Source organism: Apis laboriosa, unplaced genomic scaffold (genome assembly GCF_014066325.1).
Source record: "Apis laboriosa isolate Shangri-la unplaced genomic scaffold, ASM1406632v1 scaffold56_cov145, whole genome shotgun sequence".
Classification (NCBI taxonomy): Eukaryota; Metazoa; Arthropoda; class Insecta; order Hymenoptera; family Apidae; genus Apis; species Apis laboriosa.
Window position 1 is genome coordinate 1,064,285 of NW_025223765.1, and position 21,251 is coordinate 1,085,535.

At 20.9% G+C, this 21,251-nt stretch overlaps 1 protein-coding gene across 3 annotated transcripts in view; it reads left to right on the top strand.

The window, feature by feature from the left end:
- Window positions 1-21,251, top strand: part of LOC122717676 (cadherin EGF LAG seven-pass G-type receptor 1-like) — a 154,464-nt gene that overhangs the window by 130,008 nt on the left and 3,205 nt on the right. For all 3 annotated transcript variants that reach the window (XR_006347238.1, XM_043941955.1, XM_043941956.1), the window contains 3 exons: window positions 6,763-7,022; window positions 13,335-13,436; window positions 16,402-16,588. Coding sequence is in view for 2 of the 3 variants with exons in the window: in XM_043941955.1 (XP_043797890.1) it covers window positions 6,763-7,022; window positions 13,335-13,436; window positions 16,402-16,588 (549 nt within the window). In the remaining variant the exon portion in view is untranslated. The remainder of the gene's footprint in view (window positions 1-6,762; window positions 7,023-13,334; window positions 13,437-16,401; window positions 16,589-21,251) is intronic.

A 21,251-nucleotide genomic window follows, 5' to 3' on the forward strand; every position in this document is an offset into this window, starting at 1 on the left:
GAATTAAATTAATCATGATGAATTATCAAATTAATATTGATGCTAATAAATGGACCTCGATATTATTACCAGCACATCTGTGTTAAATATAATATAGTTTCATATTTCGAAATTAATTTGTCGGTGAATAATGATAAACGATTGGAATGTTCGTTATTCGAAGAAGAACGATGGCCAAACGAGAAGTAAATATAAATATGCAATTTATCGGCACGTGTAATTGCAGAATCAGAACGTTTATCGATAAAATTTTCATTTGCAATTAGAGGGAGAGAGCATTGTGCACTAACGTCCATGCAATAGGGTCAAAAGTACACGTCTGAAAAAATTTAATGAATCCGTTTAAATCCGATTTTCGCGGTGAATTTGTACGATCCAAACCAATGGCATCGAAAATATGGCTTCCACATAAAATGCTAATTACTTAATTAACGCGTATTTTTCGATCAAATTTCGTCAAATCAAAGACATTATTGTTTTGCATTTGACCTTTACTATTCTTTTTAATTATTAATAATTAATTTCGTGACCTACATCGAGTCATATTTTCATTATTATTATTATTATTATTATTATTATATCAATTATTATTAAATTTATCATTTTTATTATTAATTTGAAATTATACAAAGTATAATTATTGCACTTTGATTTAGAAAGAATAAATAAATAACATACCGTTATCTATTATTATCGATAATATATATATAATTATTATCGATAATAGATAAAATATCGATAATAATACGTTATTAATAATTCGATTAGATATTAGATAATAGATGAATAATTAAAATTTTAATTTTTTCTTATTCAAAGTTATAAGATAACATATTATAAATTAATGATTATCCATAGATTAATATTTAAATATTGAATTTTTAATTTTTTTAAGATATCAATAATATATAGAAATGACAATAAACTACAATATAATTTTTCAATAAAGCTTATTTATTTTTATTGCAACTTGTTATAGATAACATTTTTACATATTTTAATAATTTTGAATAATAAAAAGTAAGAAACTCTAATTATTTCTACTCATTAATCTAATATTTTAATAATATTATCGATATATAAAAAATAAGATATCGATAACATATCGATAATTGATAGTCACAATTCTACAATGAAATTATCTATCTTAGAAATTAAGCTTTATTTAAGAAGTTTTTATGAAAAAATATTTTAACTATATTTTAATTTTATAGAATTCATCAAATATTATCAATATATCAAAAACTACCAATGAGATAATATATTGATAATTGATAGTTACAATGAAATATCTAGGAAACTAAGCTTTATAAAGAAGAAGAAGTTATAAAGAAATATTTTAATCAGAAGTTATAGAATTCAATAGATATTGATCTTATCTTGATATTGAATCAAGATTAATCTGCATCACAATTAATTTGGTTTCTTAAATAAAAATCTTTATTTATATAATCTTATAAAATCTTTTTTTATATAACGAAATAAAATATAAATAAATAATAATTATATAGAAAAATTTATTTAAATTTCAATTAAATTAATTTTAATAAATATCTAGAGAATACGAAGAATTAAAATTGATATTACAACCTAACCTCTGGAGAGGTTAAACACAAACATATACATAATATTTCATAAGATCATATTATACATACAGCATGAACAATTCTCGAAGGCAAGAAGATAGTCCACATCGTAACTTCGTCGGAATATTAATGTCCGAAATGGGACAACTGTCCTTCGAAACCGTTTATCCGATATTGCACGAACATCTCTCTGATATTGACACTCGATATCCGCTTGACTACAAACTTTACATGGTAACATAACCTACTAAGCGTAATGTTCAATTTATTCAACACCCGTACTGGTCAACAACATATACCATTTATGATATTCCTCTTTGACATTTCCTTCACCATTTCTCCTTATCATTCCACTCATTTATTCATCGCCGAAATCTCACACGGAAATCTACAAGAGTAAAGGTTAGATTAAATTAGGTTATAGAATTACGAAGCAGTGGTAACAACGATATCTCAGAGATATCCGAATACAAACTGTGAGTAATGGTATTCGAATAACGATAGTGATTTGGAAACATAGCTAGTTTAATTGAAGATGAATGAACGTTTGTTTTCTTCTATTCTTTCTATGGTATACTTGTTCAAGGCTTTGTCCAATCGATCGATACATCAATTAGTGAAATAAAAATTATCAAAGAATAATATCATGATTTTTAAAACTAGAAAATATTTTTGACAAATGTTTTACGAAATAACATTTTGACAGATACTTTAGAATATAGAGCCATATTTGGAAATCTTACACGTAACATGAAATTTCAAAAGAATAAATTTATTTCAATAAATCAAATTCATAGACATTTTTTCTAACTCTTTATAATGCCATATTGCATTTTCAAAAGAAAAATCTAATAGTTGCAAATGATTGAAATAAAACGAAGACATATCACAATTTAAAAAAAAAAAAAAGATAAACTTGTAGATTAGCCATTCTTTCAATATTCAATGATTTTTAAATATATTTTAAAAATAAATATTTCAAAGAATTTTTTTCTCTCATGAAAATATCGAATTCTTTTAGTTTCAGAAATATTTGTAAAAAATTACTACTACATTGAAATTCAGTTATACGTTCATGTAAGTACATCAGTATGCGATCGACGTTTATCTATTGTTTTCGTGAATACATCGTCACAGCTGGTGTTCGAAATGTTTGACGAGTGAACCAATCAAAAAGTACTTTCTCATCGATTTTGATTGTCGATGTTGAAATATCTCAATCCCAATCTATAACGAATTTGGGCATTTAGTGAATCGTTCGAATATAAAATAAAAAATATAATATAATATAATATAATATTTAAATAATAAAATATATAAAACAATCTTTGAATGATCGAAATTATAATGATATTGTTAATAAAGTTATAATAATAAATAAATACGATTTTGATATATTATAATATATTATTATTATAATTAATCATTTTAATTTTGTCAAAATATTATATATTATTTTTAGAATTTACGTATAATGAAAAATCTGATTTTATTAAAAAGTTTTGTCTACATAGAAGTTTGGAAATTATAATGAGTTACATATAGAAAAAATTTTTATAATGGATAATATTTTTGAGTATGTAAAATCAATCTTTAAATTTTTATCATTTTTTCATGTTTTGCATATTATTTCAATTGAGAATATTTTTTTATAATAGAACATTAAAACTTAAATATTTTATAGTTTAATATTTTACTTTATCTTGTACAAAGTTATATTTCTATTAAAAAGTTATATTTTTAATAAAAGTTATAAAACAAAAATAATACTGAAACTTTAAAAATTGATTTCATTGAAAATAATATTCCATTAATAAAAAAATTATTCTATATATACTGCTTTATATATAATCCATTATATCCTATATGTTTCATATAAAATAGAATAATTACTTTGATAAATTTATTAATTAAATTTATATGAATATACATGAATGTTATTGATTATACATATTACATATATAATTTAAATTATTATATCACTAATATATTTTCTTAATAATTAATTTTCTTATTATTATTTATTCGAATATTCCAAAAATTATTTCAATTTGGATATCTCATAACTCCACATACTTGGAAAATTTGTTTTATCCGAATCTCACGGATTTGATAGATTTGATAGACTACAATGCATTTTAATGTCCGCAGATGCAAATCAAATTCTGCAAACAACTAAAAAAATAAGAATATAGCGTGAATGAAATATTAATTAATAGCACGTATGAAGCAAACGATCGTCTTATTTTTCGATATCAACAATTCATAAATAAGCAAAGGAGAAAAAAATAAATATAAACAAATAAGATCGATTCTCGCCATACATGAATTCAACTGGTTATAGCAACTGTGACTTCTCTCCCCACTCGCTAGGCTCTTTCACTACATTTTTGTGGAGTGGGATAAGAAGTAAGAAGAGATAGAATAGAACTAAGATTCTACGGTATAACATTTAACATGTCGAATATCAATAAATGAAATTCGTGATTAGTGCACATGAAAGAGGCAATGAGTATAGCTATTGACTGGCATTAAGGAATGAATTCATGAAAGACATTATCATCACTATAGTTTGTATTTTTGTTGCTTCTTTATTTATTTATTTATATTTTTATTTGTTGTATTACCTGTTATTATTTTATTATGTTATTATTATTAATTTTATTATTGTGTATTTATATTTAATTTTATATTTATAATATAAATTATATTTATTATACATTATAATGTAAATTAATATGCTATGAAAATTGCCACTATGTCAAAAATACATAATCCATATAATTTTCTTCTTTTTTAATTCTTTTTATTGTTCTTCTTTTTCAAAATTCATATTTATCTAATAATATTAAATATTAATATTATTATAATAAATATAATTTTATATTTAGCAATTAGATATGAACGATTTAATTTTTTATATTTTGATTTTCTTTTCCGATCTATTTCCATTTTTTTTTATCTTTTGTTATTTATTTTTCTTTTTTAAAACATATAAAAAAATTGAACACGCCATTATCTTATTCATGTGCATCTATTTTTAACTGATGATTCGACTTCTTAAACGAATAATATATATTATTGTGTATGTATTCACAGTCACATAAATACAATAAATATGCAATTAATAATTAATTAATAATGAGGCAATCGGCTCATTGATAATGGGAATCGTAAAGTGACGATTCTTGATCACGAAGTGAAGACATTATGAATCCGCTATAAGCTAAAATTTAATTCGATATTTTTGAAGATTGCAAAGTTTGCAACTATTGGTGGTAATAATGATGGATTCTTAAATGGAAAAAAAGCTAGAAGTTTATATATATAAAGCAGACATCACTGGCTTTATTCACGAAAATGGCAAACATTACGAAAATTCTTCAAATAGAAATAACGAACGCTGATTCATTTTTTCTCTTTTTTGAGGGCGCCACAATAACGAAGGATCACGAGAAATTGGTCGTTAAACCGAGAAAAATCCTTCGAGAAAAAAAATGCGTTAAATGAGGAGACAAAACCTCATTCTGGGGATGTCCCTACGGCACATATCTCTTACGTGGAAATATTGGTCGATTTTTTTTTTTGGCAACTGATTCTTTAGCTAAGCCTTAACTCGTCATCTCGACAATTTATGCGATCATATCGCAACTCATGAGTTGACTACTAAACAAATCGGATCCTCCCTCTCTTGGATCGCTCTCTCTCTTTTTTTATCGACAAGCTGAAAAATCAAATTTAGAATTGTTTGTCATTAATTTTTCGCTTTATCAATCAATTTTTAAAATTATATGAATATGTAATTAGTACTGGAAGTTAATTTCGATTAATCGAAATATTGGAAAATATGAATAATATTGTTAATTACAATAAAAATTTTATTGTTAATTACAATATTTTACATTCGATTTTTTATGATAAAATACTTTTTTTAGAAATTTTGCCCATTATTTTGTACACACTAACATACATTCATTTGTTCATTCAATATAATAACAAATAAAATGTAAATTGATATAAATATATTTTATACATAGGATGTTATGTAATTAATATGGTCGATCAGAATTTTAAAATTAATTATAAAAATGTTTAAAAAAAAATAATAAAATTTTTCCATTTAAAGTTTCGAGTCAATCAGTTTATTGATTGCAAATGAAATTGATTTATTCTTGTTTGCATTTGAATGACATAACAATTTATTTTTGTGAAAATTATAAATTACTTTTATCACATAATCGTCAAATTTTCAAGCTCAATTTTCTTAGAAATGGATTTTAAAATAAAAAAAAATTATTATATTTTTATTATTTATTTTCATAGATATATAGAATATCTTCCTACCAGTAGTACATTCGACATAATTAAACAATTTCTTCTTGTATTTGAAAATTTTGCAAATTTGATTTATTCGGAAACGAAACTTCAATCAAAAAAATTTTATTCTTTTTTTTTAATTTATTTTTATACATAAAAATCTTTTATACTAATCTCTACTATCAATTACACGTTGACCTTATATATTTTTATGTTTTTATGAATATATATTCATTTGCTATTATAAATATTAGATAATAGAAAATTTAAAAATTATTAAATTAATAATTTAAATTAATAATATTATGCAATATCTACATTTTAGTTTTTTAAATTATGAAATATAAGGATAAATTTTTATTTTTAATTTAGAATATATATCTTGAATTCTCGTAAAAAAAAATAAAAATTATATTAATTCCACAGTTCGAAATAATTATTAAATTTTTTCATAAATAATTCTATTTATGAAAAAATTTAATAATTATAATGTAGACCATAGAACTTTTTTAAAAAATTTGTCGCATTATAAATCCCCATGAAAATAGATAAAAAATAATTCTTGAAAATAAATAAATATTTTACTTTAAATAGAATATATCAAATATAAAAAAAAATTTTTTTATTGTAGAATAGATATTTTGTTTATTAATATTAAAAAAACTTTCAAAATTCAAAAAAACTTTTTTATTTCAATCCAATATATCCTGGATATAATAAAAATATAGAACTGCTTTCTTATTATTATATACAAATCTTCCAATATATAAAAAAATTTTCTTTACAATTTAAAAAAAGTTTGAAATAAATCGTAAAACGAGGAGAAAAAGAGAAATGTGAGATCTCGAAATGTTCGTAGGATTCGGAGCTGTGCATTTCCCTGGGGTTGAGTTTGCAGTATCTTCGAATGACGGTGGTTTGTTGGCTGGCTGCGATGTGTCATCATCTTTACGCCACGGTCGCATCGATTCCACGGCGTGACGATCCACCGACTTACCTCAAGTATAGCATCTTCGCCTGGGGTGCACCATTTCTCAACCTCGCCGTTGCCATTTTTCTACAGATTCGCGAGACGAGCAATATTTGGAACACTGTGGATCTAACGCCTTTTAATTGCTGGTAAATTTTATTCTTTTATTTTTTTTTTTTTGTTTTTTTTTAAATGAATTTCGTTTTATCATGTACGAAATTTTTATCTCCTTTTATTTATAACAATCCTTATCAATTTTTGTCTTTTTCAGATAAATAAAGGAGTATTTGAAAATATTTAATTTTTTACGATTAATTTAAATTTTTATGGAATATTCATTGTACTTTATGATATAAATATTGTAAGTTAAATATAATTATAATTAAGTCTTGAGATTATGTTCAATTAATTTAAATTTTCTTTAATAGAATATTCAGTATATACTAATATATAAATATTAAATATACAAATGTTAAATGTGATTATATTGCAGAAAAAGAATTGTTTTTTATTATAAATTTATCAATATTTGAATAACAAAAAGTTTTTCATGAAAATCAACAATATATGGAATTCATTAAAAATAATTAATTATTAAACTAAAGTTTTTTGAAATGCTGTTATAAATGTCAAATGTATAAATATATTAAAATAGTCTGATAAAATAAAAGGTATATAGTAATTTAAACTTTCTTGTATATTATGAAAGAGAACACAATGAAAAAAATAAAATTATTATGGAAAAAAAATCAATTTGATCATCAAAAATTCTGAAAAAATTATTTATTGTAAAATAAATATAAACACAAAGAAATAAATATTTTCTATTTAATATTTTTTGATATTTTTTGTTTATGTTTTTACTATTAACATTAAAGTTATTAACAAAAGTTTTGTTTTTTCACTGTTTTCTTCTTAATTAATTTTTGAAGAAATAAAATTTGTTATTTTTTTTTTTGTATTTACTTTATTATTATTTACTTCAAATCTATTTAACATTCTTATGTGTTTCATATTTATATTATAGCATTTTATATATAATTTTGAAAAAATACTATCATATTGACATGTTTTTGATCATTTAATATATTAATTTCATTTTTGATAGATTATGATATTTATTTTAAATTATTTTTAACTTCTCATTTTTTATTTTTTAGTGATGAAAAATGATTTTTAAATTATGAATGTTATAAGATATGTATATATAAATAATATTAATTATTCTATAATGTATTCAAAATATGCTTGCAAATAAAATGCCACATTCTATATATATTTTTTTTTATTGGCTTTTAACATAATAGAAAAATAATTAACATACAAAGCATTATAATTAGCATGATCAAAAATTTCATTTTTTCGAATTTATCTGGTACAAGCACATTTTTTAGACTTATGTAAAGATTTTAGAAATTGATTAAAAAAACTTAACTGATATAATTCTTAAAATGATTTCAAATATCTTTTTCTTATAAAAATTTTCTTTACAGTTTTGTTGATAAATTATGAAAAATATTGACCAATCACAAAGCGTAAATTTGCAACAGTAATGTTGGTTATGTACTATCAATGAGTAATCAGATTCGAAACAAATCGAAACAACATATATCAAAGCAAGTATGCAAAATAATTGGGTAAAAATTATATCAAATTATATCTTATTTACGAATAATGATTAAATAATTAGTTTTTATTTGTAAAAAAAAATCGAATTTATTCGTCATTTAAAATAAATAATTGTACGAAATATTGTACGAAAAAAACGAATTATAAAGCTTTTTTAACAGATAAATAATATATATTTGAAATAAAAAAATAAACAATTCATTACAGTCTGCATCGAATTAAAAATAATTTATCAAATAATTAAATTCATTTATTTAACTGAAAATTCAACTCGAACTAAATATATCACTGTATTGTTCCATCACTGCATCGATATTTTTAATGGACGAATTAATTTATGATAAATTAGCACAAATCTGATTACAAATAATTCATCATCAAAAAATAACAGGAAAACCATGTATCATTGCGTGCTTATCGTTCACTTCACTGTACAATCACTAATAACATTCATCACTTGTAATCCAATAATAGGATTCAGTTAAAAGAACTGAATTTATATTTCTTGAATTATTTCCATGATAGAAATTGATAGCTCAAGAAGGATTAAAATTACTTTGCCTTACTTTATAATTAAAAATAATAAAAATAATAAAATAATATTAATAATAAAATTAGGTAATTATTTTAGTTATTCTTAAAGAAAAAACATATATTCTAATTCCTTATTCTAAAAGAAAAAACATATATTTATATTTAGTATTCACAGAGGCTATATTGCAATCAAATTCATCCATCGTGAAAATTTTTATATAGATGAACCAGACATTTTTTCAAAGCCCATGTTAAAACGACATATTTTATAAAGTCGCTATAAATGCTAATTATAATATGATTAACTAACGGATTTGTACTGAGTATGAACAAATTGTAAATTGATATTTTTCATTTCAAAAAATGTCTATTGTGTAATTATTATTACATTATTCAAATATCCAAAATATTGTATTATATAATAATACGCATTAATCTCAAGATTGCCGAACGAAGACTAATTTTCAAAGTTTGTCAGCCCATTTTTCACACTTTGATTTGGAAATAATAGAGAGAGAAAAGTTAAATTAATGAGAAACTATGCGATTGGTACACCGCCTATCGGAATATACGCGTAAAATACTTTCAAATTATAGTAAATTGTGGCTTTTTCCAATCATGATATTAAATGTTATGATTTTTATCGTCATTGTATTGTCATGACATTAAATTTAGTATTGCAATATGTTATTACATAATGATAAGAAAAATTATGATGTTTAATATCACGTGAAAATATACCTTAACGCTTTCGGTAGGCGGCATAGCAATCGCATCGTGTCACTTTCTAGTTAGTTTTTCTCTCTATATTATTCGCAAATTAGTGAATGATATGAAATCATGTCTTCAAACTTCATTCAATTTTTGATCGATTTCATTAATGTAATATTTATAATAATATGTTTCTATTTCATTGGTATCATAGTAAATCGACATTTATTTTGTGAATATAATAAATGTGACGATGAAGTAAATTCGCATTTTATTAACTTTAATATGACTTTTTTTATGTTTACTAACATCAATTGACAATTTGAAAAAGAATTTGATTGGTTTTTCAAAACGATTCGATCTAACTATACATATTTGATATTGCCGAACAGTTTTGCCGATTGATAAATCTTATACAATTTAATAATTTTCATAATTTATGTATGTATTAAGTAATATAATACATATTTTGTAAATATGAATAATTAGGTAAATATTTTAATATATATTATAAAAATACACAATCGATTTATAATTTAAAATAAACGATATTTCGATATTTTTACATTATCAACTTTTTTATCAATTTTATTTTAAAATCAATAAAATTTTTTTTTTCAAAATTTCTATCTATTTATTAATATTTTATATATTATAATAATATATAATTTATATATATTATTTTGATATTTTTATATTATCAACTTTTATTTTATTTTAAAATCAATAAAATTTTTTTTTCTATCTATTTATTAATATTTATATATATTATAATAATATATAGTTTATATACATATATAATATAATTTTTAATTTTTAAATTTAAAACAAATATTTTTTTATATTTATATCATTTTTTTAAAATTTATAATCGATTAATATTTTTATACATTAATTTTCATATTTGTTTTTTAATTATTTTATTAAATTTTCTATAATAATATATAAATTCCTGCGCATATTCTATATAAATTTTGATTCTATAGATTTTATCATTTATATTATTAAAAATATCACTTATTAATTTAAAATAAATTTTTTTTACATTATCAAAACATATAAAAATTGATTAAAATTTTTGACTATTATAAAACAAAGTTCATATTCTCCTTTTTTTTCTCTTTTATATTCTTTCGAAAATGAATGAACAAAGTATTCGTTATGTAGCCTTAAATATTGTGAATCAACGAGACAAAACGTGCTACGATCTAATAAATGCTCATATTTGTAAAGTTATAAAAATTATTGTTTTACCGTTAAAAAAAAATTGTGAGTGAAATAATATCGAAGTGTGATGATTAAATATATACATATTTCGAAATAGAACTGAATCATCGAATCAAACTAAATTTTAATCTCTTCCTCTTTTGCACAAATTTTTCGATCTTTTATTATATTTCATTGATAAATGCTATTCGATGATTGTTATAATATAATATTATAATGATTATATTGTTTATTTATTATTTTAATTAATGAAACTTTTTATTACATTATTATCTTTATGTAATATACTGGATAAATCAGCTATTTATAATCACATTGAAAACTGAAATATTTAAAATATTTTTAAATTTTTAATTACAAGTTTCAAATAAAAGTTAAATAGTTATGATACAGAAAAATTTGATATAATTTATTTTTTTATAGATACTTAAAAACTTTTTTTAAATAGAATTATTTATTTTTTAGATTACTCAATTCAATTCGTTATTTTCTATAAAAAAATATTAAATTATTTATATAAAATAATTATTTCAAAAGATATTTTAACTTGAATTTTGTAAGATTTATTATATAAAAAAAAACGTGGAGCGATACACGTATCTATTCATAGTTTTCCTATTTTTTTATATATCAAGTTCTATGAAATTCAAATTAATAATTCAAGGTAGGTGAATATATGTATGAATACATATATTATGGGAATTTCTTATTCTTGGCATACGATCGCATTATAAACTTTTCTGAAAAATGTAAAAGATGAAAAAGAATTTTTCTTATATCTAATTTTTTTTTATATTCAAATAATATACATATTCAAATTATTATACATACAGCCATTTTGGATTTTGTTATATTTTCCCGTTTTATAATTGCTTTTTATATTTTTTGACTTTCTTTGATTTTTGATATATTTAATATCTATTAAATTTAAAATATATTCTTAAAATATTTAACATATTAAATATTATATTTAAATATTATAAATATTATATTTTAAATATTAAAATATTTTAAATATTATTTTAAATATTATTATTTTTTAATTATTATTTTAAATATTAAAATATTTAAAATAAAAATGTTAATATTATTTTTATAAAAAATGAAGAACTGCATCGATTGATCCAAATATATGATTGTATAAAAAAATTTTATATATTTTATATATTTATGAAAAAAATTATATCAAATTATATCAAATTATATCTAATTATTAAAATTATTCAATTATTGTCTAAAAATTTTTTTGATATGATTAACATTTTCGAAATTATTTCAATTAATAATTTGAAATTCGAAATTCAATGAATAAAAAGTGATTTCTTTTTTTTTTTTCATATCGTTTTCTAGAACAAGATCGCAAATAGAAAAAGATCGAGAGAAAAAACGAAAAATTTGCATATAATTATTTTATATTTTCACTAATCTCATTACGCTCTTATCTCATCATGTAACATGTAATACATCAAATAACAATCATAACTTAAAAGAAATATTATATATGTTATATCGAATTACATCTAATTACAGCATCTAATTATAAAAATTTAAATTTTTATACAAATTCTTAGAATTTAAGTACTACATTTTATTTTATTTCTTCTGATATTATTATATACATTCATTTTTTTCATTTATATAATACATTATGCAATTTTAAATTACAAAACTGAAAATATTGCTAGCTAAAGCTATAAAATCAGAATTGTTTTTCTAATATAAAACTATAAAATCAAAACTGTTTTTCTAATATAAAACTATAAAATCAGAACTGTTTTTCTAAATGCTCGAAAATTAGATTCTGAAGATATGAAATTAAAATAATTGAAATGTGATTCAATTGATATAACTACAGTAATATTAGGTTATCATATTTTTTTTTTTTTTGTACAAATATACAAGAATGTAAAAATATCGATTCCAAAGTTTTTTTCAGAATCAAGTCGAGTTCTCGAAAATTTTTCGACAACTGTCTCGAAATTTTGAAAATCAATCGTGTTTCGGGACAAGCTTTAATGAACAATATTGAATGTGTTTATAAATGATCAAAAAATAGACCATAGAATGTCACTTTTGAAAATTCGATCTGATTAAATCCGAACAATTTCCGATCCGAATATCGAATATCCGAATATTTTTGGATTCTCTACTATTTTGCTATAAATATAAAGCCAATGAATAAAAAAGAGAGAACTAAAAAATAAAACAAACATTCTTATACTATATATATATATATATATATTCATTTATATAATATATATATTCGCATAATTGTTGAATATTTACAAATATACAGAATATAATTATAACATGATTGTGATAATACTAATTTTGATAATTGGCTCGAAAATTTGTTACAGGTTTATGGGAACGAAGGCAACGATTTACACGTATGGTTTGCCAGTCTTCCTGCTGCTTCTTTCCGCCGGTTATTATTTAATCAAAGCTGCAATTGTATCCAGGTATATCAATTTTCGTAAACTCATTTAATTTCATTAGCTGCGTTGATCCATAAATCTGTTCATGAGAAAAAAAATCAAATTGAGAAATAAACGAAAAAAGAAGAGAATGCATTGTGTATTCATTGGTTACTGTACGCTCGAACGCTTGTTCGATTTTCATCGCGAGTGACTATGTATAATTCAGTGGAACAAATCGAATCTTCGCTCGGATTGATTTACTATTAATCTTTCGACAAGCTCGTAAGAAATATCGATTTATGGATTGGCTTGATAATATGACAAACTATTATTTCTCTTTGGCAACAAGGAATTTTAGTTTAGAATAATTATGGAAGAGATGCAACTATATCTTATTAACAGGATTCAGGAAAATTTGAAGAAAAGAACGATATTGAATTATTATTTTTTGATAATTTTTATAAAAATCTTTTCTTTTTTGATTAAATTGTGAATGAGAAATTTGAAGATGAATGGAATATAACATCCATTTATATCCATTTAATATATGTTTTATGAATTTCAAAAGAATATATCAAAAAGCTATATATATTATATATATATTATAAAAAATATTAATTAAAAAACATTCAGGATGCCTGTATAGGATACTATATTGAATACAATTCAAACTGTCAAAATGATTAATTTCCATCTTGATGAAGCATATTTTAATCGATCTTCTGTTATAGATGATGATATTCTGCACAATTTTTTTACAATAATCTTTAAATTTCATCACCAATCAAATTATTGAGAAACTCAATATTTTGATAGATCGAATTTGACATTTAAAAAATTGAGTGCACATTGAAGTGATATGTGGGTACCATATTTGTTTATCGGAGCGAACAAATTGAATCGAGTTTCTGTCACTGTTTCCTTGTTTGGTTGATTAAATAAAAAACGTTTTTTGGATCGATCAATGGTTATAAACTTTTGTCTGCAACCATATTGTAAAGTGAATGAATGATTGAAGTTGAAACAATAGGCTAATCTTTTTCAGAAGTTATTTATCTAATACTGTTTAAATAATTATGAAAAGTATTAAATATTATTGAAGACAAATAACTAAATACGATAAAATATTTAGCCAACATATTATTATGACAAAATTATGAATTAATTTAATAAGTTTGTTTCGTATATTTTATTAGTGATTTATTATTTATATATAAATATATAAATATTAATAAAAATAATAAGTAATAATAAGTAATAATAAATATATAAATAAATAATAAAAGTATTTAATTATAATTTATGTAATATAATAATAAATAAGCAATACTTTTTGCTAATTAATGAAATATATTTATATTCATATAGTACTGTTCAGATAAAAGTCGATTGAATCGAATTTTATTAAAGCAAAATATTTATTAAAGCACTATTCTACATATAATAGAATGTTATCTGAACTAATTGGAGAACAAATTTGTTCGAACAAACAGGGATTAAATTTTGAAATTCAATATAACACGAAATAATTAAAAAAATGAAAAGAAAAATTGAAGATTAACTTTGAATAATTTTTGAATAATGGATATTTAATATATAAAAGAATATATATATAAGAAAAACAATTAGGAAAAAATTATAAAAATTATAGAAAAAATATAAATTAAATTAAATTAATCATATCTTAATCAGCAATGTGTATTCTAGAATGAAGATATTGTTATATTAGTTTAAAATATATATTTATTCTGTTGTATTCGAATAAAATCAGTCATTTGAATAATCCATGTTCTATTGTATTTTATACATATATTTTCTTTGGACATATTGCAAAAATATTTTAAATTTATATTATATTATATTGGATTTTTAACTATTACGATAATAAAAATGAACATGAAGCAGATATAATTAAAGCTAAAAAAGATTCGAAATAAGTTAATATAAATATTAGAAAATCGAAATATTTCTACAAATAAGTAATAATTTGAAAATATTATTTCATTTAATATTAAATCACAGTCAAATATAATTTGTTTACTATATAATTCGGATTTGAGGTAAATTAAATATTTATCTTCCGATTAATCGAAACGCAATAAATATTAAAGATAACTGTATACAATACTTTAACTTCAGTGCCGTTCCTAGAATCCTGATCAACTTGAGAATTTTAAGAAAAAAAAAAAATTTAAGAAAAATCTATTTGAAAAATTCTATATCATTTTTCAAGAAATAAAAATATTTTATACATTTGAAGATTTTATTTTCCTCAATATCGTAATATAATTGATCAACTAATGAAATAAAAATATATATTTCAGAAAATTTAGTTTTATAATTTTAAAATTGCATTATATTTCGACAAGATACTATTTTGATATAGTATTCCTGATCATTGTATCACTTGCTTGAAAATATTTTTTCATATTTAATTAATTAAATCAGTTTAATTTATATCTTCCTATCAATTATTTTTAAATTTGTATCATATTTTAGTGATATATAGATGATAATTTGAGCCAATGATCATACTACGTAAATAGATAAATATTGGTTCTCATTCCATCATTAAAGTCAAGCTACATTGAGCACTACTTAGATGGATGCCATATTGAAAACACCGTGTGTTTTGTTAGTTATTTTTTTATTTCTTCTCAATTTTACAACGTAGATTAATTTCTCGTTCTTAATGTATCTCTCCTTTATTTTATATTTTTTCAATTATATTGATATAAACTACTTTTTCTCTTAAATTAATTTATGTCTGATTCTGATACTGCTATCTATTTCTGTTCCTTTTTATACAAATTATACCAGTATATTTTTGTTTGGTTAACATAAGAAAATAAACTCAAAAATATATAAAACACATGAAATCGATAATACTTCATTGTTTTATCATTTTGATATTTCTAGAATATCTATAATTATTTTCGATCGAAAATGTATTATATTTTTTTTAATATCTTAACAAAATGTTTTTTTTTCGATTTTGTTTGCGCAGATACACATGCAGCATGCAGTTGGAAATAAAGCAACGCGAAAAGATGAAAAGAAGAAGAGCGTTGCAAATGATTCTATTTTTAAAAGTGTGTATGATAGTGGGTTTCGTAGCTGGATGCGGTGTTGCATCTAGGATCTGGAAAATCCCTTTTCTTTGGGCTGTATTCTGCACTGCACATTCTCTTCAGGTAATTAATAATTGTTTAATAATAAATACAAATTACAAATGAAATTGCTATTTCTCACAATTCGAACTTCCCTTTATCGCTTGATTTCTTTTACTTTATATGGCGTTTGCAGTATAAATGGCGTAATAGTATTTAAAAAATATATATATTTCACATGTAAATAGTGATAGCAGTATTAATTTGCTATTAATATCACAATTAATTATTTAAATATTTAATATTTTTTTCATAAAGAATTCTAACTAACTATAAATAAATAAATATCTATAATTTTATTTAAATTGTTTTTTATTTAAATAAATATAATTGAAAATGATTTTCAAAAAGATATGAAATTGCATTCAGAGAATTATAATATATTTTAATACATACATTTTTAATTAATTCAAAAAGCAATTAAAATATTTTTCAGAAAAAAAGTAAAAATAAAAAAACTTGTTGTAATTCATTGAAAAATTTTTATATCTTCTTAAAATAAAATAATTTCATGATAAAAAGACAATATAATTGTATCATGCTGCTAATCATCTGAGGTTATTTTAATTATATAATTATTTAAAATATAATATTTTTATTTACAATTATATATAATTGGGCAATATTATTATATATAATTGAGTAATTTAAATTCAAAAGCAGTCATTTCATTTACAATAATCTGATAATACATATCCATAATTTATCGAACACTAATTTTAAATATAGCTTAATAGCAGCATTAATTTGCTTTTAATATCACAATTATAATATTTTAAATATTTAATATTTTTTTCATGAAGAATTCTTCTTCTAACTAACTAATAATACAATCATACAATAAATAATTTTAAAAAGAAAATATTTAAACTATTATATTTTTCTTGAATTAAAAATTTGTTTTCAAATTTAGATATTAAAAAGAAATGTAATGAACTATGTTATTACTTAAATACATTTTTTGTAGTTTGAATAACAATAATATTATAATATTATTTAATTTAAATTTGATTTTAATAATATTTTTATTATTGTTTAGTGCTTAAAAAAATTTAATTAAAGTAGATTTATTAAGTTTATTAAAAATATAATATTTCCTTGCAACTAATATCATTTTAAGTAAATGTTAATTAATATCAATTTATAATTTTAATATTTATTTGTTCATATTCTGAAATATATTATTAAATATTCAGTAACTGATACATAGAGATATATAAAAAAAGTTTTCAGTTCATTCTTATTAATTTAAAAAAATATTTATTTACTTTTCAATATCTTTTTGAAGTAAATTTTTCATATATTTAATGTTAATATTTTTTCTCATCATTAAAACACTTTTGAAGCATATTTTTATAGCATAGTTTATCCAACAATTTTATCTTTATAAAATCTTTTTTAAAAAGAATCTTATATTTTTTTTTTTTTTTTTTTTTTTTTTTTAAAAAAAAATATTTAAGAATCAAATCTCTTTTTTTGCTTAATAAAAAAAAAAAAAAAAAAAAAAAAAGAAATCTCCAAACGAATTTTTACAAAACTACATTTTTCAAAATATTTTATATTTCTATTTCTATTATGTGAAAATTTGTTCAAAAATTGCAAAAAATTATCCCATTTATCGTTGAAGATTTACAATGATAAAATGTCTTTTATGATAAAAATATGCTTTATTACACAATCCAAAACACATTCACTTAAAGTAATTTCTCAAAGAGGGCGCTTTGGAGCATAGGCGAAAGATGGTTGGAAATTGGGGCACGCGAGTTTCAAGGCAAACGGTTGGTAAATGCGAAACATCTGTACCATAACGAAACCGAATTATTCATACGAAACGAAGCCAAAACTACTGTTGAAACTGATGCTGTTTCGCTACTGGTACTTTACTTATTCCGTTGGAGAAAGAGTGCAAAAAAGCCTCAAGAATATCTCCTGGAAAGGAAATCGTAAAATTTTCATAACGAACCAAATCTTATTTCTGCTTGGTATGTAACGTTTCAGTCGAAAATTTCACATGATGAAATGAAGAAATGGAATGAAAACAAAGTACAAATGTCTCTTTAAAAAGATTGATTCATATGAATTTCATTGTTATGTTGTGCATAACTTTTGTTTCGAAAGAAGTACATTTTTGCTGGTTGATATAGAAAGTTATATAGAAGAATTATTATTTATTAATAATAAAATTATAAAATTAATATAAAATTAAAATCATAAAATTTTTAGCCGAAAATTTCACGTAATAATAAAAGAAATAAATTAAAAGCAAAAGTACAAACATCTCTTTAAAAAAAATTGATTTTTTTACGAATTATATTGTTATTTTATATAGTTAAAAAATAATAATTATAAATAAGTTATATCTCTTTTCTGATTTTAAAGAAAAATATATATATGTTCTGATTGAAGGTTATAGAAAGTGTCTTATTTGATTGATAGTAAAAAATGTTTCAGATAAAAGTTAAGTGCTATTGAAAGAAGCATATTGTGTTATTAGATTTTTTCGTGAGAAAAGGTCAATTTTGTTTTTTGTGAGTAAAAATATATATATATATATATATATATATATATATATTTTTTTTAATATAGCATCCATCGTAGCTCTATAAAGAAAATATTTTCTATAAAAAAATATTAATTAAATAGAAATTATTAGAAGATATTTCAATTTGAATTTTATAAGATATTAGTCTAAAAATTTAGAAGATATTTTAATTTGAATATTATGAAATTTATTGTACGAGAAACAAATTTATCACTTTTTTTTCAAAAAACTTTTTGCCAAGAAATATCCTTACGTATACGTATTTATTCATTATGACCAGAATTGAAAAGAAATATTAAAACTAATTTTAAAATATTTAAAAAAATTATTAATTTAATTTAAAAGCGTTTTTATCTTTGTTTTTAAGAAAATTATATTTTCTTACGAGATTATTTTCTCAATGATTATTATCGATTATTATACTACGATTACTGAATGACAATTGTCATTTGAAGTATAAATTTCGTTGCAAATTTGTTTTGATATTACATTATGTCCATTTCAGTTCTAACATTTTAAACATTTTTTGATATTTGGCAGTTATGTCAGAAATTATAAATCAATTGAAGTGGTTAATGATAATCAATAATCGCAAAATGATTATTTCATATCAAAATTTATACATATATTTTAACTATTCATATTTGCGAAAAAATGTAACAAATGCAAATTAAAATATGAAATATATTTTTATGCAATTAATTTGAAATTCTGTCGATTAGTAATGCTAATTGAGTATGATTACTCTCTAGTTAATTACAATGTACAATAACTTCTGGAAATATTGGAAAACTATCTTATTAACAGAAATTTATCTAATTCAAAAATGATTTTAATAAAAAATTTTAATAAAAATTCACATAAAACATAATATATTTGAAGCAATATTTTTATTAACAAGAAATTTCTTTGAAAAAATGAAATTTCTAAAGTTTTTTAGTATTCTTTTAGTACTTTCATTTTTTGAATTTTTTAAAAATTTAAAAAAAGAATACTTTAAAATTTTGCTCTATCTTATACTATTTTATATTATTATATTTAAAATACAAAAAAATACTGAAAGTTTAAGCATTTCTTCAGAAGATATTCTGTTAAAAAAAAATTACATCATATATAAACTACTGTACTTTAAAATTTTTCACAAAATAATGACTTTTAAAACATATTTTAAGACCATTAAAATCAATGAAGTAGTAGTTTATCGATTCATCATATTTTAAGAAATAATTAATTCTTTATAAATCTTAATATAAAAAAAAAATATTTTCAAATTATTCAATAATTTTCGTCACTAAATATTTATTATATTTATTATATGCTCTGTTTAGTTGTTTACTTAATTGTTAGAAATATAAAATTCTAATTTATTTCATTTTACAATTTTATTTATTTTATTCATTTTATTCATTTTACAAAAATCGATATACGATGATAGAAAATTATAATTACTAAAAAAATAAAGAGAAATTAAAAGATCAAATATTTAAAAAAATTTATTTACTGTTATTAGTATAAAATTATTCGTTTTATTGGCTCCAAAAAAAAATTTCTTCTTCCAATAATGAGAATCACTCCCAAACATATATTCACTAAAAGAACTCAGAGCATAATGAATAAAGAAATTTATTTAATATTCTATCAAGCAACTTGTTTGCTGAACTTTATCAGTCAATTGAATTTTATCAAAAACTTTTTAATTATTGGCTACTTTAACGAACGAAGCAGTTGCCTTTCTCTTTTTAACAAATTTTTTTGAATTGTATTTTGTATTGGTTTTTTTTATTTTTAGCCATTCTATTGTTTTCCTAGAGGGCGTAGGCGAAGTAAGTATTTACGTGACCACGCGATTTTTAGTTAGATTATTTTGTCCTGGCTAATATATTTAGATTTGTAAATTTCTATTGAAGATCACGTTTTCACTAAGTAAATACAAAACATTTAAGAAAATATGATTTGGTATATATATATATATAATATTTGTATTAAGTGTTATGATATTTATGTTATATAATATTTGTAAAGAAAATAATTTGATTAAAATATCTAAAATATCTCGCTCGTTTCTAATAATTATATCTAATATAATATATAATATAATATTAAAAAATATTCCAAATAAAAAATAAATAGTACAAAGGAAAATAT